The sequence below is a fragment of the Malus sylvestris genome, chromosome 9 (genome assembly GCF_916048215.2).
Source record: "Malus sylvestris chromosome 9, drMalSylv7.2, whole genome shotgun sequence".
NCBI lineage: Eukaryota > Viridiplantae > Streptophyta > Magnoliopsida > Rosales > Rosaceae > Malus > Malus sylvestris.
This window is the reverse complement of record NC_062268.1, coordinates 11084358-11108359: the sequence shown is the minus strand read 5'-3', so window position 1 is coordinate 11108359 and position 24002 is coordinate 11084358. Positions and strand designations below refer to the sequence as shown.

The 24002-nt window shown below is 40.9% G+C and overlaps 1 protein-coding gene across 1 annotated transcript; it reads right to left on the bottom strand.

Moving 5' to 3' along the window:
- Positions 1 to 14580: 14580 nt before the first annotated feature.
- Positions 14581 to 23597, bottom strand: LOC126633788 (wall-associated receptor kinase-like 6). The gene is made up of 2 exons (XM_050304341.1): positions 22976 to 23597; positions 14581 to 14963 (listed from the first exon to the last, which is right to left on the bottom strand). The coding sequence occupies exons 1-2, from the start codon at positions 23595 to 23597 to the stop codon at positions 14581 to 14583; spliced, it is 1005 nt and encodes a 334-aa protein (XP_050160298.1).
- Between the last annotated feature and the right edge of the window lie 405 nt (positions 23598 to 24002).

Here is a 24002-nt window from a genome sequence, read left to right as displayed (position 1 = left end):
CTAAGGCCCATAAAGGCACCTGTCATAACTAAAATAGTCTCTTGAGTATATATACAATTAAAATTCAACATTCGTTCTACATCTGCCATGCTGAAGATGATAATAGCACGCCTGAGCACTTAAAAGTTAATCTTGATTGTGAGCCTCAAGGCCTACACCTAAGGCCCCATAAAGGCACCTTTCAAATTTAACCCTGTCCTTCTCTTTCAGCCTTGCCCGATAAGCCTTGCTCGACAAGCCCGCCAGTAAAGTAGAAGCCCGACAGAAAGCATCAACCGGCGCCGACCTCTCGGGGAGCTGTGTGCTCGTCAGCCAGGGAACATCCCCGACGGAAATTCCTGCCACGAACATAGTTTTGGCACGCTCGATGTGATGCCTCTTTTTTATCAAAGAAATATGTCAAAGGGATCAGAAGATTTGCAAACTGCTTTGTTACATATGCTACAAAGACTGGAGAACGCCTCCGCATGCTCCAGGAAGGAAGATGACCCAGTTCTAAGATCACCTAGTCCTATATCTTTACCTCATCCTGGGGAGAAAGATGATAGGGGGGACTTGAAATCAAACGACCAGAAGAAGCAGTGGTGACAGATAAACATACTAAGCCCTTCTCAGAGGCCCCTATAAATATGATCTGTATGACCTGGGCGGATAAGGGAAAAGAGAAAGTCACAAGAGAAGAAGAAAGAAGGTTGGTTGACAAACCCATAAAAAGGGTGGTTAACTTGCCCGAATATCCAAGAGCCGCCATAATCAAGGGGAGGGTGATGTGCAGTAAGTGCCAATGCGAGTGTGAGCTCGAAATACTGCCCACGGGAGCCTTCATAGATCATGAATTGATCATGAGGGATGAAGAAGAAAGGAGAAAAAAGGCACAAGAGAAAGCTCGGCGGACTCCAGGAAGGGATTAGTGACTAAATATATGGTGGACTACATTCAAAAATCAATCGAAATTACATGTAAAATTTTATTTTTGACCGGAAGCTACTGGGCTACAGCCCAGAGCAGCCCTTAACCTGGCTCCGCCAGTGTATAAGATAAAAGTGTTTAGGGTTTGAATGTAGTATTCATCTCACCAGGAAGCTTAATATCTATACATCAAATTGTACATACAAGGAAAGAGTAAATCTAGGAAATTCTATTCTCACAACAATTACAATAAATGTAAACCATTGACTCACGCCAACACTCTCCTCAAGTTGATACGGAAATATCTCTTAAGCCCAACTTATTAAGTCAAGGAAAACTTTGGTTGACATTGCATGTGTTTAACACATCTGCCAGTTGCTTTTCAGACTTTACAAAAGGTAAGTTGACTAACTTCACATCTAACTTGTTGATGAAATGTCGATCTACCTCAACATGCATGCTTTGTATGGTCATGTGAGACATGATTATTAGCAATCTCCCGAGCAACTTGATTATTACAATAAAATAGCATAGCACCTTGGTGTTTAAACCCAGTCTTAGTGAGCAATATCCGTTGCCCCAAAATCTCACAAATTCCACGAGTCATACCCCTATACTCAGCTTTAGCAGTGGACTAAGCAACTACATTTTGTTTTTTGCTACTCCATGCCCCACCAAATTTCCAGCCACAAATGTAAAGTACCCAGACGTTGAAGGATGGTCAGTTATATTACCTACCCAATCTGCGTTTGTATAGCCTTTAACCTCCATATTTCCTTGTTTCTTGACAATCAAACCTTTCCCTGGTGAAGCCTTCAAATACCTCAAGATTAAATACAAAAAACACATATGTAGAGTTCTTCAAATCAGTCCAATAAAATGAGTCAAAAAAGTTGTGCACATTTGGAAACTCAGTTAATGAAAGATGAGGAAATCCAATTACCTTGACAAGGTTGGAGAAGATAGCGACTTCCTTCATAGCCTTAGGGACAAAAACATTGAAGCCTTGACGATTGTATTTTGACGATGTACTGCCAATGTTATATACTCTGCAATAGGGTCTAGGGTCACCGACCCTTCGAGGTCCGCCATGATATCGTAAAAGGTAAAAGCTTCTGATGAGTTTGATGTAAATTAATGAATCTTTCAATTGATTTGACTAATAACCTATTCATGTTGTCTAAGCTTAAGATCCATTCTAGCACCAGAGGAACCTTATGCATACCCCGTATACCTCTCTATATATAGTATGATCAATTACTCAGAAACCATGCTTGTGCAACTAGGAATGCATAATTGTTATCAAACAATGTGCTTTGTCCTTTTTCTCTAAGAGCAAGTCTATCCATTTTAGGAGGATAAGGGCAAGACACTTGAATTGTCGTTATTATTTACTCTAAACAGTAGTTGTCTTTGTGCAACTCCATCCATTTGGGAAAGGCAAGGGCAATTACTATTCATAAAAACATTTCTTTTATTTTAAAAAACATAAATGTGAGTTTTGTAATTTTTTTTAATAAAACTATTGTCTCATTCCAACAAATGATTTCAAATACAAGGCAAAAACATAGCACTACAACAAGTATTATTAAGTAAACCTAGCAAATAAAATTAGTGTGGTTCAGTCCGTCTTCCCTTGGAGTGTATGAACTTCCTCATCTTCCGTAGAAAACCTTCTTCTCATGATGTGATTTTTTTCACTTATCCAAAGACATTATGAATTAGAAGACATATCTTCGAGGCCTCGAGACATGATATCCTAATCCTTCTTCTCTTACCTTTCTTGCCTATTTAACTCCATTTTTCTCACATTTGCTTCATCTCTAGCTTTGTCTTGCACATAAGATAATCTTTCTTGATCCATATTTCATGCATGTTGGTGAGCCAATTCGTCAACTAATTTTGAATAATCTTATTTGAAGAACTCCCTTTAAATGTGAAATTTCTGTCACAAATCAAGAACAAGCGTACAATATGTTTCGTATTACGTGTCTACACTCCCTCTTAGTTTTTTCTTAGCAGCCTTCTTACCAATAGGCCTCGAGGTTTCTTAAGTTTGTGCGACTGATTCAACTGTTGTGTCCAATGGCTCATCTAATGGCGACTCTTTAGTAGTTGGTTTGGGCAAGGGAGTCTCATTCAACACAACTTGTGGACCACTTGGCAGAACTTTGTACTTCAAAGTATGCTTTACAATGTTCCAACATTCATGCCTTGTGAATGATTTCTCGTGCTTAAGATTGAACCACATTTGTGCTTGTAGTTGCTGAAAAAAAAGAATAGTGAAACAACGTAATAAATTACATAATCAAATGGTTACTTTTAATTACCTAAATTACATTTTAACATTTGTTAATAATAAAATGTTAGTACCTCATCGGCTATATTATCGTCACTTCAATAAATTCATTGCGATTTTGCGAGGGCTTCTTGCCAACCTTTCAAATCTTTATGTAGATATTTGTACCTAGTCGAGATAGATTGCTCAATCCAGGATGTGTCTTGAACATGCTCGACATGAACCTTCTTTCACATGTATTGCACCGTCATTTCATTTTTCGTGATCAGGTCATGAGTAACAAGCACCCAAGCCTGAAGCAAAGCAATGTCTTCCCCAATTGACCAATTTTCCTTCTCAATCATTGTTTGAGTTAGTAAATGATTTGGGAAGTAGAAAACAAATATAAGAGATTGTAGTAAAAATAAATATTGAGTAGGGGTGTGAGGAATGAAGAAGATGGTTGGGTGTTTCTAGAAATTTTTTTTTTTTTTTTTTTTGTAAAGTTTTAGATTTTTTTTATTATTGGATTAATCTTGGTCGTCGATTTCCAATTTTTTTGAAACCAAATGCACTAGATTATGCTACGTGACACTGTAGAAGATTTTTCAAGCCTGGAAATTCTTGGCCGGGTAGTACGTTGGGCTCTACGCTACACAAGTTTTGTTTTTTTTGGGGTGGGAGGGGGGGGGGGGCGCATTGCCAATGAGCTCAAGCCCAACAATTCTTGGCTGGGCAGTATGATGGGCTTCCTGAAGCCTACAAATTGCCTACTAAATTGTGGGCCTATGGACCAACCTTTTTCGGGCAAGGATTTAACCCATTTACCTTAGCACCTCATCACCAGTGGACATGCTCCAAGTTTCTCTGATTCATATTTTAACTCAGTTGTGATCACGCTGAGATGAGGCGGAAGGGTAGCCTGGCAACAGTTAATACCAACACATTCATACTAGTTTACATTTCTCTCACAAGCTGACATACACCCACCAACTGTAGAACAATATATTTGATTGGAATAATACTTTTATCGATACGGAAATGCAATATATACAATTACATTTCTTGTACAACAAGAATTCCTCCCACAAGTTAGGAGTACAACTACAGTCATAATTTAATTCTAACTAATTTACTGTATTTATCTAACACCAACAACTCGTTCATCTGACTTTACCAACGCAAAGAAGCCGCAACTCACTGCAGTGAACCTATTGTACCTCTGTGAAATAAAGCAATGGGCTTCCTGTCAATTTTTTGCAACTGGACGAATTTCATTTCTTTCTTGGAGGAAAGCAATGGGTTTTTTAACCCTCAGCGCACCTTCAACGGAAATATTCAACAACTCTAGCTTGCCATGCTCCATGAAAGGCTTGTGAGGGCTTGTAGAGTTGTTGCAATCAATTCAAACCATTTGTCTAAGTGACAATTGTTGCTAGGTCCTATCCCAAAAGGGTATGGGATCCTCACATCTCCACACTGCGTTCTGCAATTCGGCTTTGCTATTGATGCCAATTCTGCTACTGCTGCCAGTGTGCTAGTACTTGCACGCCGCATAATGATTATACGAAGGAAAAATTGCATATTGCACTCAGTAATTGATCATCTCCTAAGTTCTTCCTCTATCTAAGCTAAGTTACTATTATGAAGTAAATATAGTGAGCTTTTTTTCTTCTTTTTTTCCCGAGAAGTCTGTCTGGTAACCTCTGTTGTTGGGTTGGTTACATTGTTCGTTAGCTTCTTGTTTTTATGGTCACCCAGTTGTTTTCCTTGTGTTTGTTTTTCAGCTTCTTGCTGTTCTTAAGTATATGGCAGGCAATTTCAAATCTATGGATATCTGAAAACCCCTTCTTCTAAGCATTGAATTTGCCTGCCATATACTTTGAATCAAAACACAAACCTTTTTGTTCTTGGCAAAAATGTCAAGAACAATGAAGAACACTCATGAAAAAACTCAAAATTTTCCATGAACATTTTTCACCCAAAAACATTCCAAAACCATTCAAACTTTAGGGAAATAACATCTAACCAAACTAGGGTACATAGGGGTTCCAAAAGTTACCTTAAAACACTTTTAACAAGTCAAACAAGAACCCAAAAATCCACCATTTGGATTTGGCCGAAAATCCCCAAAGTCATGGCACCAAATTTTAGCTCCAATATTCATGCTCATATGAACTACATCTACAACATTTGAGATGGCAAATTTTCTAACAAAATTTACATTCAAAGAAGCAAGAATAAAGCTTGTAACAATTACAACTTTTAAATCACAAACTATGAACTACAAAACTCAAAAGGATTCACCAACTACTAGACCTAGGCTCTGATACCACTTGAAGGATTATTTTGTGAAAACATGTTCATTTAAGCAACATCATATAGCATGCAATTAACAATTAAAGGCGGAATCATGCTAGCATGCACTTAAAAACAAAACATTAACCATGAAATTCAAAGCCTAGTAGATTGGTGAACCATTAATCAACTCAAAACAAAGTGAGTTGAGATTTATACCTTTGTAGATTCCTCTTTGCATAAGCAAAGGCTAATCACCCAAAGAGAGGGCCTTCATTCCTTGCATCTTAAATCTATATTTTGGATGGAAGAATAGGTTTCTCCAAGTTCCCAAAGTAGGGAACCTCTAAGTCTCTTCACCAAGGAGAGATTGGAGAAGAAATGAGTGACCTTGGAGTAGTGGGATTGCAAGATGCACCCCCCAAGGGGCCGGCCTCCTAGAGAGAAAATGGAGAGACAAGTTCTCACCAATTTTCTCTAAAAGAAACCCTTAATGAATAAAAGGCTATAAAGTCATATTTATACCTTTATTCATTTGAGTGGCAAACTTGTAATTAAAGCAAGTTCACTACCCTTCCTCTAAATGGCCGGCCATGGGGTGTTGTTTGGGCTTTTGGGTCTTAGTGAATCATTATTCATTAAGTTGTCATACAACTTAAGTCAATGGGCTTGACGTTCGAAGCCCATTGGGCCTTAAGGTCCAAAACCTATCCCGAGGTCTTTAACGAACTTATTCGTTTGATTAATTAACATATTAATTAATCCTTGCCATAAATAAATGATTAAACCATTTAATCATTCTTACTCATCTCCGTTTAATCTCCAATCTCCACCTCTTATGGTGTGCGATCCATTAGGTTCCTTTTAGCGAGGCAGTGGGCGATTAAAACCATTTCAAATCGATTGTGAATTGAAACTTACTTTCAATTCTCTCTTTAGTGATTACACACGTTTAGGGCTTCCACAAACCATGAGTGACACCTTGCAGCATATCATGGTTACCCAAGCTAATCAGAAGAGGTAGAGAAAACCTATTCAGTTTGGGATTACAAATGCAATACGGTCTTTCTCTAATCTAATACTCCTGACCACATTGTTTGGTTTGATAGTTTATTTATTCATGTCTACTATCCAATGTGATTCGTGTGCTTATATGATTTCCTTAAATGTGATTTAGAACGACTTTTCTAAATCTCATTCATACTCTGGCCAGAGATTCTAAATCATATCATAGAGTATTCTCCCTCAAACAGTTTGAAGGTTAGAGATCCCTTGTTGCGCATTCACTTGCCTCCATGGCTAAGTGGCTTAACCCCAACGATGCCGTGGACACCCCGATGGGGTGACTTTGACATAATCAAAGATCAAGGACTTAACCACAAGACAACTGTGATGCCTCAGGTCAAATGACTAATTTGCATTATCCCAAACATGAGTATGAGAACTCTTCGTTGATCACGTTCAGTGAACTCATTCTCTACTGAGCACCTACGTACTTGTCTTGATGTCACACACACCAATGACTCGAGACTAGTCACTCTCCCTGAGAGAAGACATAGCACGTACCGATCTTGACGGACTGTCAATGCCCAATTGGCAATCCTATGATCAGGAACATTTAGGATGTGTCTACGAAAGAATGGTCTCATGAATCTAACTTCATTAGATTACATTCTTCCAATCACATATTCCTTGGACTTTATCGTTTAAGCATATAACATTTATATGAGACGGCTCAAACAATAATCTTTGCCCTTTATAGTTAAACTAGATTAGTTTAACATGCGAAATGTCCGTAAAGTATCATCATATGATTGGTTTTAGGGCACATTTCCAACATGGAGTGCATAAGGCCGTTGGGCTTCACACGCACAAATCGGGCAACGTGGAGTATGCGTGGTGATTGGCCTTCAAATGTGGGACAAACTACTCTGTTACCATGTAGGAGTTGAGGTTCTACCATAAAATTAATTAACAATAGAGGAGTTGCCCAATTACTTTTCCATGATGTGGAATTGATACACTCAACAAGTGATACACATTTCCTTTTGGATTATGAAGAAATATATGAAGTATATTGTAACATCTCACATCACCCAAGGTAGTGGATCCTGTAAGCCTTATATGTATATTCTCATCTCTACTTAGCATGAGGCCTTTTGGGAGCTCATTGACTTCGGGTTCCGTCGGAACTCCAAAGTTAAGCAAGTTCGCGCGAGAGTAATCCTATGATGGGTGACCCAATGGGAAGTTCTCGTGTGAGTTCCCATAAACAAAACCGTGAGGGCGTGGTCGGGGCCCAAAGCGGACAATATTGTGCTACGGCAATTTTGTTGTCGTTCAATGAGGGTTTCGGGGATGGTGTATTAGGAAGGGCAATTTTGTCCTCTTGGTTTTGAGCGAATTAGGGGGTAGCCGGGTAGGTTTTCATTTGCTGTCGTTCAATGAGGGTTTCGGGGATGGAGGCTCTGAGATAGATAGAGAGAGAGTGTGTGTGCAACACCTTGACCCGAAAATTTTATTTGGGAACTAATTTCGGTGATAGGTCAAAATTAAACTCTTGTTTAACTAACTACCGTTAATCACAATTCTTTATTTAAATTTCTTAATCACTCACAAAATCTATAACCATAATTTACTTACCAAAACACATAAGATTAAATTTTCAAATAATTCACCAAAGTTTCTCTTCTTCAATCAAATTCCCAACAAAAGATTAATCTCAATTATTTAAGGCTACATCTAACCCCTGTTAGACTGCCTACGTACCCTTGATGCGGGATCAAGCCTTTCGTAGTTCAGCATTCATTCTTTTATCCATTTCCGAAAATATTATAGTAATGGAAATATTCAACATTAGCTTTCACAATTAAATCACCTCAAATGGGTACCAAATATGGATTTAAAATATCAAAATTTGCTTGAAAATGCAGCGTCGGCCCACTGGCCACATGCTACTATAGGTGGCGGTTTCCGATGAACGAAAACCAAAATTTTCGACTAACTCTAAAAATTACCAAATTTTATAGGCATGTAAAGCTCAATGAGAGGAACAACTTTCATACCTAGGTTGCTCGAAATTGCCTCAAACCAGCTGGAACTCTAGAATTTGGGTGTCCTTGATTCGACTCCAAAACAGCTTTGTCGTCCCCAAACTTGTTTGAGCTTTGATCCAAGCCTCAAGAGGAGTTCGACAAGGGTGGTGGTCGTCAACGATATCTACAAAAATGACATAATTGCCGCCAACACCCATAAATCTCGTCGGGATGTTTTCCACCAAAATAAAACCAAATTCCTTCTAATTTTGGGTGGAAATGGAAGAGGGAGGGCTAGGGAGTTGTTTGGTAGGAGTGGAAGGTTGTTAATTGCCAGAAAAATGGACGAGAAACCCGTCGGAAATTGTTGCAGCCGAGGGTTGGGTTGAGGAAAATCGGGTCAAGGGGAAAGGGGGTCCGAGTTGTGTGTTTTCTCCCCTCCCTCCTTTCCCTCCTTCTTTTTCCATTGGTCACCCTCATTTCTCTCTCATTTTCCGATTCGGCCACCCTATCTCATTTCTTCTCCTTTTTCTTTCTTCCCCCGATTGGTCCCTTTCCTCCTTCTTCTCTCCTGCATCTCTCATTTTCCTCCTCTCTCACGTTGCCATCTAGCAGCTTTCAAGCTCTTTTTTTTTTCTTTTTTTTAGAGCCTCGAATTTCTTCGTTTCAACTTCGATTCACAAACAGCTTTCGCCCATGCTTTCGTAGGGTCGAGCTTTATCTAATTATATCAAGAAATACGATAAATATATGAGGATAAAATACATCCTCGTAAAATTACCTTTAGTCAACTAGGGGCATTTTCATCTTTTCCACTTATTAATAAATTTTTCGATGTAAATTATAATAAATCCCATAAACAAAATTCTAAATTTTCTCTAATCAAATTTTCATAACCATTAATCTATTTATTCTTGATTTATAGAGAGAGAGAGAGAGATCGCGATGGAAAGTGGGGATGGTTAGAGAAAACCATATGGGTCGTCAGGATTTCAAGGAGAGGGGTAGGGGTCATGAACAAAGGCAACTGAGGGTGGTGTGTGCCGGATCTTGTGCTGCATGCCTGGATTTCCAAATATAAGTTCGTTTTTTAATTGGATTCTTTAATGTTAGCTTATATTTTCGAATTTTTTAGTATGTTAGGTCAGGTTTTGGGGGATTCATCTCTCTGTTTATTCCCTTATTTGTTTCATTTTCTCTCATTTTGGGGATTCATCTCATAACCAAAGTCCGAGCTATCAATTTAATGTGCTTTATGAAACCTCCTGCTAGGCCGTTTTTTGTGTGAAGATGAGGCATAGGATGTTCCACATTAATCCCTACTGACATGCAATAATCGTCAAAAGTCTGTGCCATAAACTCTCCAGCGTTATCCAGTTGAATCGACTTGATCGGATAATTAGGATGGTGAGCCCTTAGCTTAATGATTTGAGCTAGGAGTTTAGCAAACACGGCGTTGCGTGTGGACAACAAGCAAACATGTGACCATCGTGTCGATGCATCAACCAACACCATAAAGTATCTAAATGGTCTGTAGGTTGGTTGGATAGGTCCACAAATGTCCCCTTGAATCCTCTGAAGAAACTTAGGGGGTCGTGAATAATCTTTGTATATGAGGGTTGAGTATTCAACTTCCCCAAAGAACACGTTTTGCATGGTGGAAGTCCAGCATAGGGATGTAACTTATGCCCGTGTGAAGATTTGAGGATACGGCACATCATCTCACGTCCAGGATATCCCAAACGATCATGCAAAACCAACAAAGTGTCCTGGAACTCAGGCATAGGGCCGGCCATACTATGGACTTCTATGCCGCGAATGGTTATGATGTACAACCCACTCGGTAAGCGTTCCAACTTCTCGTGAATATGTTTCTGGCCATATTCATACGAAGTGATACGAAGAAATTCAGAACCATGATCTTCAGTGGTTTCAAGATGATATTGATTATCTCGAATATCTCTAAAACTCAGCAATGTTTTTCCGAAACGTGGAAAATAGAATGCCTCATTAATGGTTAGAATTGTACCATTAGACAACATGATACGTGACTTTCCGTATCCTTCAATCAGGTTGGATGGGCCTGAGAAAGTTGTCAAATGAGCTTTCTTGGGAATGAAGTTAGTAAAATAGTGTCGTTCATGTAAGATGGTGTGCGTGGTTCCACTATCTGCCAGACAACTAACTTCCCACTAGACATACCTATAAATAAATTGATTGAATTGGTCACATGTAAAAATATAAGTCCATTCATTCAATTAAGCAATTCAAGAAAATAATATCCATTCAAATAACAATCCATAATTCAAAACAAACCAAAACCAAACAAATTATTCCAAATACTTAGAAAAATTGTTCAAAATTAAACCATATACCTAGCAAAATAAGGGGTAGGGCCGGCCACTCTATTGATGTAGTTGCATCTTCCGGATGATCCACATGTGCAAAGTTAGACTCACGACGAGAATGATATTTGGCAATAGCCTTAGGGGAAGCTTGGCATACGCGTGACCAATGATCCCTTGATCCACAGCGATAGCACATGTCCAGTTCAGTAGAAGCAGCCTGAACGGGAGCTTTGCCCTTGTTCTTGAAGTTTGGGACCTTAGGGGCGAGTGGTGGACGCTGATAGGTCACATTTTTTCCCTTAGGTGCAGCACTATGTTGACCTTGGGCCCGTGGTTGGGCTTGCTGCCCATTGCCACAGCCACGACAGTTCTTTCATCTTTTATAGCTGCTAGAATAAGTTGCATGCACTTCAGGCACGGTGTTTGAGCTAATGGGTCGAGATTGATGACTCTTCATCAAAAGCTGGTTCTGTTTTTCAGCAAGAAGTAAAACAGAGATCAAATCTGAAAACTTGGTGAATTTATGTGCCCTATATTGTTGTTGCAAGACAATATTGATGGCATGGAAGGTCGAATAGGTCTTCTCCAAGAGATCTAATTCGGTTAGTTCCACCTTGTAGAATTTCAACAGAGAACGGATTCTACAAACTTCAGAGTTATATTCATTCACGGACTTAAAGTCCTGGAAGCGAAGATGCTGCCAGTCGTGTCTTGCTTCAGGCAAGTATATGTCTTTCTGGTGATCGAGGGTCCTCCTCAGCCAGAGGGTGCGTGGGTCCTCCTCAGCGAGATACTCAGTCTGCAGTGCATTATGAATGTGTCTTCGGATGAAGATCATTGCAGTAGCCTTCAGAGCTTCATCAACAGGTTTGTCGGCGATAGGTGCCTCGATGGTGGCTCTAATACCCTTTGCAGTGAGATGGAGCTTCAGGTCTTGAACCCACTTCAGATAGTTTCTTCCAGAGATTTCTAGAGCGGAGAAATTGAGCTTGTTCAAGTTCGACATGTCCCTCAAACGGAGAGAGAAAACGTGATTAGTCATATGGTAAGCCATATACATATATCATAGAACATACATGTTCTATAGACATGTAGTGGTTTAATTTATGCATGAAAACTACGGGTTTCATGTGGTATGTTTTGAATGAAAACTTCGAGTTTCAAAGGCACTAAATTTGAAACTACATGTTCAATTTAGTTTTATGAACAATTAGTTCATAATGAGAGGTTTCTGCAAGAAACACAGAATGCAATATACTAACTAAGTGTAGTGGATTTGAGATTTTTCAGGAACTCAAGTGTGAGAGATTCATTACTACAAAAGTATGTGACGGTTCAAAGTATAAAAATAAATTATTGAATCGTTAATGTCCAAAAATGATCTTCAGGTCAATAATTTTGGATTCATTATTAGATTAATGGACTGCATGTCACTTTTAATTAATTCAATAAATTGGGCCATACGGGGTCGATTGTAAAAACTAAATAATATTAAAGTAATATTATTGGATCGAAAATATAGCCCCAAAATAATTTTGGGCTTGGTGTCGTGGGTTAAGGGGCACGGGTTTAGGTGCCTTAAGCATAAGGCAAGGCCCAAAAAGAGCTTGGGTTGGCTGTAGGAAAGCAGTCCCATGGTGGCTACAGACCACGGGCCTGGGTAAGGTGGCACAGGGACAAGCCCAGCAAACGCTGGCTTGTGGGTTAGCACACAGGGAGACCCAAAAAAACTGGGGCCGTGGTCCTTAGCGCGAGAAGCCCAGCCACATGGTTGGCGTCAATTTGTTGTGGGCCAAGGAGCAAGCTGCGGGCCTGGCAACACAGAACCCAGCAACCTTAAAGGTTGCAGCGTGCAGGGAATAAAGCCCATCCAATCTGGGCTGGGTTGGATGGTTGCAGGCCGTAGTGCAAACAGGAGAAGGGTTGTAGGCCCACCATATTGTCCCCAGGCCGAAGCCTGGTCACGTGTGCACAGTGATGGTGAGGTGGTGTGCCGCACCATGTCCAATTCCCATATTGTTTTCAAAATCCCTTAGGGTTTAGGAAAAACCCTAAATATGCTTCTAATTTAATTTTGTACTTTGACTCATAAATTCCACATAACAATTTAATTGTGCGATGCATGAAACAAATATATGAACATATACAATATATATATATATATATATATATATATATATATATATATCGAAAGGAAAATATAAACATAGAGGGGTTCATGCATCATGGGGATTGTTTTCATACTTCGTGGACATTTCAAATATCTTCTTTTATTTTAAGCGTACCTGATTATCAGAAAACGAATAAGCCTTTGAATTTGGTGGATGATAGCCTCATCCTACGATGCTTCAATTCCTCAGTTTCTTGCAAGAGTGTGCTGATAACATGTTGTATGCCTTTTTTATTGAACGATTTAGGGTTTAAAGAGAGGGGGCGACCACTATTAGAGAGAAGAAAGATTGATTTAATTGTGAGGTGTGTTTGATTCACCCCATTATGCCTTTATTTATAGTAGTAGGAAGGGTAAAATATTTCCCCTTAAGGTTACACTAATCTTAATAGAAATATAAGATACATTCTCAAATTCCCTACACAACAGATATAATGAATATGTATATATTGTTTATTAATTATTATTCTATATAAATTTTAAAATTTAAGTTTTATTTATTTATTTATTTTTATAGGATATTATAGGCCAAGATTGAAATTAAAAATCATAAAACACGTTAAAAATAAAAATATCAAGTAATTTAAAAATACCAAACACATTAAAAAAAATTATAATAATTAATTTACATGTGCAAAAAATATGAAAAAATATGCAAACGCTCGTAGTCGCATCCTCTACGTTTTGAGGATGGGTATCTGATCATTTGAATTTTTAAAACCATACAAACTCTCAGGAATAGATTTTTAAGGGAGTTCAAAATAAAAAAAAATTCATAATCATTAATATATAAGTATGAAAGATGTGAAAGCATAATAAATGTTCATAATTGCATCCTCAATGCTTAGACGATTGTTATATGGTCGTTTAGATTTTTAAAACCCTCAAAATCTCATGAACAGTGTTTTTTATTTGAGTGCAAAATTATTAATAATTATTGTAGATGTGTGAAAAATGTAATCATTCGTAATGAAAAGCTTTACAACTTTCATGAATAGGTCAACTCCGAAATTTAGTATGTATATACTAATTTAGTATAATGTTTTAAATTTTTTTGGGTCAAATTATGTTTTTCATTTTTATTTTTATTGATTTAAAATATATTTTTCTTAATGGGTAACAGGTCGGGCCATATTACCCATTTACTTTAACGGGTATTACACAACACAACCCGTTAAGCTATCGTGTAGGACACGAACACGAGAAACACGATGCGAATCCCAGGTCTAGGTGAAAGAGTCAGGGTAGGCCTAGGCCTATGGTGGCCTCATAGTGGCTCCGCCCTTGACTATCTACCCCAAATGAAACTAAAGAATTAGCAATCTGATTTCATTCTCGATAAACGATTTCAGCACACCATTTGTTTTTTCTGCACTCTTGTTCATTTTTTTTAGGGGAAACTTGATATAACTCCAATTTTTTGAGCCAATAGTAGGAATAGTCCAATTTATTAAAATAAGTCCAATTCTTTAAATTTAATTATTTAATTATCAATAATTATCTCTTAAAAGAAAAAACATATTGTAAAAATCAAATTTCTTCCTAATCATTTATATATTGTGAAAGAAGCACAACCCCATTGATGAATTGTGAAAGTTTGCCTTCGCCCACTACTTCAGACTTTCTTACAGCAACGATTCTTCCATCTGTCAACATTCCTTTGTAAACAGTACCTTGACCTCCATGGCCAAGAATTCGATTAATGTTAAAATTATCAGTGGACTTCTCTAACTCCTTCGATTTGAACAGCTTGATCTTTTCAACCGTCAATTTTTCACCTGATGATAATTTTTGTTCCAACAACAAACCACCATTACGTTTGAAAACCATTTCCTTCCGTTTGTTTTTTCTCCTTTTCTTTGTTACTTTGTATACATACCATGAACCAACAACTATTAGCAGTATTCCGAGACTCGTTACAAGACCTGCATATCAAAGTACACATACTTGAAATTATAAATAGAGAACAAAACAAAAACTATTCATATAATATTGTTTCCAGACATAGACAGTTGAGACTCACTTAGGAATGAGTTCCATCTGTTTTTAATATAGCCTCATTAAAATCGAACGCACACCTAAATGATAGAATCGGTTTTGACGTCTATTTTTAAGACTTGTTGAGAAATTAGAGTTTTCGCATCTAGACCAAGGTTTAGCCAAGTTAGTTAAAGCCTAGAGCAGTGTGTCATCCTTCTTTGCAGTTTGCACCCAAGTTTGAATCTCCCTCTTATAGTTGAGATTTTGACCAGAAAAAGTTTATTCAACTGTGATGAGTATAGGAGCATACCTAGAAGTATGATTTTTTTAGGCCATTTGCTTTTGTCATCTCTGGAGTAGTAGCATGATGCACCTCTTGTATCATAATAATCGCATACAACGCCGGTTGTATTTGAGTGCATGTATGACCCCCAAAATATTCTTGCATACAACACCGTTGTGGATGCAAATTTCCGTCTTCTTCTTCTTGGACAAAATTGCACCTACAAAACAATTAACACCTTAGGTCAAGGCCAAGAGCCTCACGCGCCCACAATGAATGGGGGGGGGTTTTGGCCGAAGAACCTCCGATGCCAAAGTTAGAATTTAAAGAGAAAGAGTGTTTAGAGAATTTTGGGATTTTTGCCAAAGTGTTGGAATCTTTTCTTTTTGGTGAGAATGAGAGTATATTTATAGGGATAGGAGGTGGCTAGGGTTTTTTGGGTTTAATTTAGGTTTAATTAGGAGTTACCAAATAATTAAAAAGGGAAAATGGTGGAAAAGGTAGAGAATATGATAGGCTCTTTTTGGATGGGAATGGCCGGCCCTTGGTGTGATTTTTGGGGTATAATGGGTGATTAATTTGGTGATTAATGAATTAATTAGGAATTAATTCATTAATTAGCCAATTAATCTCTATTTTTATGGGATAATTTATAGGTTATGAAGTAATTACCTATAATGAGGATGGATGAGATAAATTGGAATTGGTTACCTTTTTTTGAGCATTTTTGACTTGGTTGAGGATGATTGTCCGCTGCTCGTGCGTAGGAATCTCAGTATGCCTCAAGGGTATTTTTGTCCTCTTTTACCAAAAAATCCACATGTCGCCTTGTGATTATTTTTGGCTCTACAAATGCCCCCACACCTGTTGGGTTGCTTGTAGGAAAGGGCAACAGGTGTAGATATTTTCTTGCTTTAGGAAACTTAAGACTGCTTCCTACTTTGATGTTGATTCTCTCTTTAAATGGAAATTAGATTCTTCTAGGAAAGGGAAATAAATTTCTCTCAAAGCCTATTTAAGTCCACCTTAAGTGGGTTATTAAATCAACTTTGGAGAACGATTTATTCTACCCAACAAGAGAGAAAAAGTTAGAGGATATTTGTTCCCCCTCCTCTAGCAATCTTTTACATCTTGCCCGTGCAAAGGATCGTCTTTCGTTGATTTCTTCGTCTTCTCCGTGCCGCACCGATGTAAGAAAAATTTAATTTTTCTTGCCTTCTTCTTGGATAGTACTATTGCAGGGCAGCCGTCGGGGTGGTGCGGCACGTCGGCTAGCAGGGGCCAGGAGTTGGCTCGGCATGGGCCGAGGAGATGTCGTGGCAGGGACTACTACTTGGGCAGCTTGGCTTGGCTTGAGCCAAGGGCAGCTTGTGCGGCTGGGGTCGCGGATTGTGGCGTTGGGGCGCAGTGCTAGGCGAGCCGCATGGCTCATGTCCTTTGGGCTCTTAGACCTGACTCGGACTAGGCTGGCGATTGAAAGAAATGAGGAGATTATAGGTATCATGGGCTGCTGGAATGTTGGGTTGAACTCCCCTGCTGGGTACCACGAATGGCGTTGGCTACTTTAACTCTCTTCGTCAGGAGAAACGTGGGCTGCTCTCAAAATAAGAGGTGAATAGGATCAAGGCGGATGCATTGGTTCGTCCAATCACCGTTGTGGATCCTACTGCAAGCGAAGGTGGGAAAAGATATCTTCCCTGCCTGCTCAAGAGATGCCGGCTGAGAAAAAACCAAAGACTTCTTTCGCTGCTTATGCAAAGGCTGAAAAGTTGATTGCTGCTTATAATCAAGTGATCCACTTCAAGAGAATCGTCGATAGGCTTGAACCCCAAGTGTTGGAACTTCAAGGTGTACTGAAGATCAACGAAAGTTTGAAGAAAGAAGTGGATGAGCTGCAGCGCGTCCATGTTGGTATTGGTGAAGTAGTTGGAGAAGTTGGTGCCCAGGCTGGAGCAGTCAGGGGTGATGCCGCTGCTAAGAGCTTCGCGGCTGCTGAAGGTGTGGCGACCGAATAGTCGTGGGATGTCCAGGCTGCTAAAATGTAGTCATCTAGGTAGCCTTTAAGATTTTCTTTGTTTTTCCTTGTAGCTCTTGTTTTGCTTGAACTCATTCGGCCTTTGCTAGTCGTTTATAAACATGTTTTCCTTAGATTTTCTTCATTTTTTGCTTCTTTTATGCATGTCGGCAGTGGATAAAACTTGGTATATGCGTGCTAGCTTGTTTAACCTTTCACAAGAATGTGCGGTTGTATAAGTCTAGTGCGGCTTTACTGCTCGAAGGGCAAGCCGTAGGCAGTCTTCTGGAATCCGTAGGCTATCTTAGTGCACTCGGTAGCAGCTTTAGGATTCCAGGGTAGCCGTCCATCGGATGTACTGCGTAATGTGCCCTCTCCGTCTCTAGGGCCCGGTTCCCCACGGATTAGGCCAAGAGACCCAAAATCCTTCAATTAGCTAAGCCTTGAAAAAGACCATTGCGGCTACTTCTAGGAATCCCGGCATAAGCCATCGTGCATCTAGTTATACTAGGGCAGCCCGGCTCATCCACGTCTGGATATTCGGAGTGTAGAGTTTATCCTCCCGTTCTTGGAGAGCTGACCCATGTGGGTGTCGGGGAATTGGTTTACCCTCTCGCGTTAGAGAGCAATTAGTTTACCCTCTCGCACTGGAGAGCATGGTTGGTCCTTCGGGGGGCGCAATTCCTGCTGTAAGTCCCTAAGAAGGGCGCGATCTTCTTTTGAAGTGCATGAGTGATCAGTTGTTGTAAGCATGCAGCCAAGCCAAGTCGTGATTACTTCTGAATTCCTCATTGAAAAACGAGTTAAACGAACAAGAACTTAGATGTAAGGTAAAAACTGCACAACATCTGGATAATCCTCGGCTGGTGAGGTAGTGCCCGTCGAGCTGCTTGAGTCTTCGGGCTTTGATGTAGCGAGAGGTCACACATGGTACTTCCTCATATTGTAGGCGTTCCACTGTTTTTCGATCTTTTTGTGGTTTTATGGTGGTGAGGGTGTAATTGTTCTTGCCACATACTCTGCTGATCTTGTACGGACTTTCCCATATGGGATCCATATTTTTGGAGCCTTTTCTGCTGGCAGTGATGAAGGTTTTTCTTATGACCAGATCTCCGGGCTGGAACTGTTGGATCTTGGCCATTTTGTTATAGCTTGAGAGGAGTTGATGCTGGTAGGCTGCAATGCAAGTGATAATCTGTTCGCGTATTTCTTCTGCCAGATTTAAGCTTGTGGCCATCTCCTTTCGGTTGTTCGTCTTTTGGTTGTGTGATATGCCCATAGACATCCTTGGAGTTCGTCTGGCCATTTTCTTTTCTTATTGGTGGGGGATTTGTTGTGGCAATCGAGGATCATCTTAGTGGATGCTTTGGCCCGCCTATTGCCCTGAGGATATATTGGCGTAGACATGTGCTGCTTGATGCCATATTTTTTGGAATAACTTCACCAAATCTTTGCCCACGAATTGCGGGCCGTTGTCGGTGACAATGGATTAAGGGATGCCAAATTGGCAAATGATACTTCTTCATATGAAGCGCTCTATGTCTGTCTGAACCATGATCGTAATGGGCTCTGCTTCTACTTACTTGGTGAAGTAGTCGGTTGCCATGATCATCATGCCTTTGCCCCGGTAGTCTGGCTGGTGATTAGCTAGGACTCGGAATGAATGGAAAGCTTTTTCACCACCAAGTCTTTTGTCATTCGAAGGCCTGCTAGTGGGGCTTCGTACTCTGCTTCGCTGTTAGATGCTTTGAAGCTTAGAGTGATCGCCTGCTTGAGCATTGAAACGTTTGGGGTGGCAAGAACCACGGCTGCTCACGAGCCTTCGTAGTTGGATGCGCCGTCGACATGCAAACGCCAGAAATCTCCATTGAGGGAATAGGTGTGGCTAAAGTGTGCTCGGCTGCCTTCGGGGCGTCGTTGGGCCGAGTTGTTGCGTTCGTCAGAAAACTTTACATCTGCCAGGGTCTACGCTTTTATCATCGCCGGTTTGGATTCAGCGGAATAGTACGTCATGATGATGACTGTTTGCGTTTGAAGGTAAAACTTAAGCTTTTGGGTTACAACAGTTATCGCCAAAGTTAGCTTTTGAATTTTTAATAGCATCGAGGAGAGCTTATGAACTGTAGAATACAGGTAGTCGGGCCCCCATCTTTTCTCGCATGATGGTAGAGCTTATTGCTACTTTAGATACAGTTAAACATGCGAATAAGTCCTCCACTGCTTCTAGGAATGTGATGTCGGGTACTTCTTCAAGTCCTTGAATGTGCATTGGCGAGCCTCATCCCAAAGTGCATGCTTCTCTGCCAAAGCAAAAGAGTCTGCCAGAGTTAGATCTTCTTTCATGATTAATTTTCTGAATAGCGGGTGGTCTGCTGGAAGTCATTTTTGAAAGGCTGTTCTAGCTATCGAGTCGTTGCATCCGACTATTTTTGCATTCTCTACTTTGAACCTCCTCACATAGTCGCGAAGCGACTCCTTTGGGTTCTTCTTGACGTCGAACAAATGGTCAGACTTCTTTTAATCGAGCGATAAGATGAATATTCTTTGGTGAAAACCAAAGAAAGTTCGTAAAAATTCCTGATGGATTGTGGCGGCAGGGTGTAGAACCAATCTTGCGCCTCGCCTTGTAGAGCGGTGGCGAATATCTTGCATATGAGATCATCGTTGTTTCGATAAAGGATCATTGCGATTCGGTAGCGCTTTAAGTGTCTCTCCAGGTCTGCATCCCCTTTGAAATATGTGAAATGTGGCATGCTGAACTCGCGTGAAGGCTCTGCTTGCTCGATCTCGTTCGTGAAGGGTGACCTACTTATGTTGGTCATGTTCCGTCGTAGTGCCTCGTCGGTGACCTCGTTGCGTTGGAAATCATGCAATCGCTTGGTCAATAGTCTCTCTACTTCTTCTTGAATTTGCCTTTGTTGGGGTAACGGAGCTCTCGGCTGCCCCCAGCCATGACTTGCTGGTCTAGGCTGCTCTTCCATGTGTTTGGCTCGTCTATGTCGCGGATGCAGTGCATGTGGTGAGTTCCTAGCAGGCGAATGAGTTCTTCGCAGGCTGCTGGTTAAACTTGAGCTGGATTGAGTGATTGCTTCTCTCCGTCCGTCGGGCTGCATACTCTGATGTGAGGTGGATGATGCTCCTTGTGGGCTTAGCTGCGAATGGACACTTTTTCCGGAAGGTTGCTCATGTTGACTATCGGAGTATGACCCCAACCGTGAATATATGTTCATCCTTGGGCATAGTCGAGAGTGCATGCCATTCTGCGCGCTAAGACGGGAATGTACACTGCCCAAACGTTCGGCTCGTGGCTGGTCGAGTGGTTGCTTGCCGGGACACTGCTGGAAAGGTCCATCTGCCCTTGTCCTACTTCGGCATACCTCGTCCGGGGTACGTTGGATCCCAATGCATTGCAAAAGTTGATTCACCAAGGTTGTCTGTTGTGCAAGGACGCTCGTCAACTCTATGACTTGTCGAGACAAGTGTTGTTTGCCATTTGGATTAGAAGAGCTTGGAAGGAATGCACCTCCTTGGGCAGTGGAAGGGTGGTAGACTCCGAGCGTGAGATTTGAGTTGGCAAATGTCAAATCCGTGAAAAAATATGGTGGGAATGCCCCCGGCTCGATGGTAGGTCCAGATGGTTGAGATAGTCTTGGGCCGACTTGGGCTGCTTGGAAAGTCACTAAAGCGTCTTGGGCCGACTTGGGCTGCTTGGAAAGTCACTAGAGCAAGATGGGCCGTGAGAGTGGGATGCTCGATGGAAGCAAGCTGGACCACGGGAGTGGGCTGCTCGTCGGGAGCAGGCTGGGTCACGAGAGCAGGCTGCTTGGCAGGAGCAGACTGGGCCACGGGAATGGGCTGCTCGACTGAAGCAGACTGGGTCACGAGAGCAGGCTGGGCCGCGAGAGCAGGTTGCTCGACGGGAGCAGGCTGGACCACGGAAGTGGGCTGCTCGTCAGGAGCAGGCTAGGTCACGAGAGCATGCTGCTTGGCAGGAGCAGGCTGGGCCGCGATAGCAGGTTGCTCGACGGGAGCAAGCTGGGCCACGGGAGTGGGCTGCTCGACGGAAGCAGGCTGGACCACGGGAGTGGGCTGCTCGTCAGGAGCAAGCTGGGTCACGAGAGCAGGCTGCTTGGCAGGAGCAGGCTGGGCTGTGAGAGCAGGTTGCTTGGCGGGAGCAGGCTGGGCCGTGAGAGCAGACTGCTTAGTATGTGATGCATGCGAATGCGAGGCTTGGACCCGGGCCCGTGCAAACTTGGATGGCACGACTTGGGCCGTAGCCTTGGTGCCGTGAGCCTTGGATGGGACGGCTCGAGCCATGGTCTTGGTACCGTGAGCCTTGGATGGCACGGCTCGGGCCGTGGTGAAGGCTCCATGAACCTCGCCACGAGTGGCTACCGAAGTAGCCATCGCGGTGGTTCCCATGGTGGAAACTCGTGGTGATGATGTCGCTCCACTTATTGTCACATTTAGCCTCACGGATCTCCGCAATCCCATTTCTTGAACATTAGAATTTTCACTTGTGGAATTTTCTAAATTTCTAGCCATTATATTTTGCTTATACGTTTTATCAAATAACCTTTGCAAGTAAAAATTTTTAATAATAAGAACGTATGAAAAATATTCAAATGGACTAGAAAATAAAGAAAAAACCTTTTTGTGCAAGAGTCTTCTACGAGTATGGATTTCAACTCTCAATTAAAGCACCAATTTGTGGATGCAAATTTCCGCCTTCTTCTTCTTGGACAAAATTGCACCTACAAAACAATTAACACCTTAGGTCAAGGCCAAGAGCCTCACGCGCCCACAATGAATGGGGGGGCTTTGGCCGAAGAACCTCCGATGCCAAAGTTAGAATTTAAAGAGAAAGAGTGTTTAGAGGATTTTGGGATTTTTGCCAAAGTGTTGGAATCTTTTCTTTTTGGTGAGAATGAGAGTATATTTATAGGGATAGGAGGTGGCTAGGGTTTTTTGGGTTTAATTTAGGTTTAATTAGGAGTTACCAAATAATTAAAAAGGGAAAATGGTGGAAAAGGTAGAGAATATGATAGGCTCTTTTTGGATGGGAATGGCCGGACCTTGGTGTGATTTTTGGGGTATAATGGGTGATTAATTTGGTGATTAATGAATTAATTAGGAATTAATTCATTAATTAGCCAATTAATCTCTATTTTTATGGGATAATTTATAGGTTATGAAGTAATTACCTATAATGAGGATGGATGAGATAAATTGGAATTGGTTACCTTTTTTTGAGCATTTTTGACTTGGTTGAGGATGATTGTCCGCTGCTCGCGCGTAGGAATCTCGGTATGCCTCAAGGGTATTTTTGTCCTCTTTTACCAAAAAAATCCACGTGTCGCCTTGTGATTATTTTTTGCTCTACAACCGCCACCCAAACTCGATGCGCCGATATTAGGACACGGATCAGAGCCATTGCATTAATCTATATCTGAAATAAAATAACAGAATAACAAAAAATGAAATGATCGTGGTGCAAAGAATATTTGTAAAAACAAACAAAGCCTTTTATATTGGTCTATTCTTTTCAATTTTTTCCGATTAATTTTGAGCAGAGAATAAAAAAGGAACTAAAAAAATCAAGAAATTGACTTGTGCATGCGTATAAGAAGATTGCTTTGAAATGGAAGAGGTTCAATTACCTGGACAAGGTTGGAGAAGATAGGGATTCCCTTCAAACCCAACCGGACAAAAACATTTAAGCTTTGACTGATTGTATGCGTAAGAAGTGATATATGTCATGCAAAAGGGTGTGGAATCAAACTTTCGGATTTGGGGAGATCCGTTTGGAAGGAGATCGAATACTAGGACAAACTCCTTGTATAATTTGACCAATGAATTTGTCATGTCATCTAAGCTTATGCTCCATTCTAACACCACTGGAACGCTGTCCATATCCTTGACGTCTCTAAAATTTGATAAATTATGATAAAACCAGTCTTGCTGGACAAGGAATGCGTAATTATCAACCGATACTCCTCCCTTTCCATTGATAGTGCTTTCTTCGGATTCAGATTTTATATCGGCATCAATCACACTGAGATTCCTGGGAAGCGCAATCTGGCAACAGTTAATACCAATACATCCATAGTTGTCTTCAGGCCCAGCACTCGTATCACAAGCTGACATACATCCACCAACAACACGCTGGTCCGGGTATGACTTTACAAAGGCAAACAAGCCACAACTGACTGCAGTGAATTGATTGTGTTCCTCAGAGTACAAGAAAGGGCTTCCTGTAAAATTTGGCAATTGGGGAACCATTGTTCTGTTGAAGAACCTAACAGGATGCTCAACTCGAAGCGTGCCTTCAACTGAAATATCCAGCACCTCTATCGTGGTGTTCTTCAAGAAAGGCTTGGGACCGCTGGTAGAGTTCTTGCAGGCTATTTCAAACTAATTGTACAAGTAACAATTGATGCTAGGTCCAATCCCAAAAGGGTATGGGATGCTAACATTTCCGCAATGAGATTCGCAGTCAGACTTTAATACCGGTGAAACTTTATCTGATGATGATGCTGCCACTATGCTGATGGGCCATAACAACGAAATTATGATCACACGAAGAAGCAAATGCATATTGTACTCATGAATGGGGTCTTCTACCTTATTTTCTTTCCCTTAGTTTCTTATTTTTGCTAAATACGTAGTATATATGGAACTTTCTTT